Source organism: Salvelinus namaycush, chromosome 10 (assembly GCF_016432855.1).
Source record: "Salvelinus namaycush isolate Seneca chromosome 10, SaNama_1.0, whole genome shotgun sequence".
Classification (NCBI taxonomy): domain Eukaryota; kingdom Metazoa; phylum Chordata; class Actinopteri; order Salmoniformes; family Salmonidae; genus Salvelinus; species Salvelinus namaycush.
In genome coordinates, this window is record NC_052316.1 from 48,837,600 (window position 1) to 48,837,857 (window position 258).

Consider the following 258-nt stretch of genomic DNA (forward strand, 5'->3'; position numbering starts at 1 on the left):
GACTGATAAACCTGCAGTGGGGTAACTTGATAAAGCCTGCAGTGGGTAACTGATAAAGCCTGAGTAGGGTAACTGAAAAGCTGCAGTGGGAACTGATAAAGCCTGCAGTAGGGTGAACTGATAAAGCCTGCAGTAGGGTGACTGATAAAAGCCTGCAGTAGGGTGACTGATAAGCCTGCAGTAGGGTGACTGATAAAGCCTGCAGTAGGGTAACTGATAAAGCCTGCAGTAGGGTAACTGATAAAGCCTGCAGGGGGT

The 258-nt window shown here is 48.4% G+C and overlaps 1 protein-coding gene across 1 annotated transcript in view; it reads left to right on the forward strand.

Moving 5' to 3' along the window:
• Nucleotides 1-53, forward strand: part of LOC120054378 (tyrosine-protein kinase RYK-like) — a 47,076-nt gene extending 47,023 nt beyond the window's left edge. The window contains exon 3 of the mRNA XM_039001789.1: nt 18-53. Coding sequence (XP_038857717.1) covers nt 18-53 — 36 coding nt within the window. The remainder of the gene's footprint in view (nt 1-17) is intronic.
• Nucleotides 54-258: the final 205 nt, after the last annotated feature.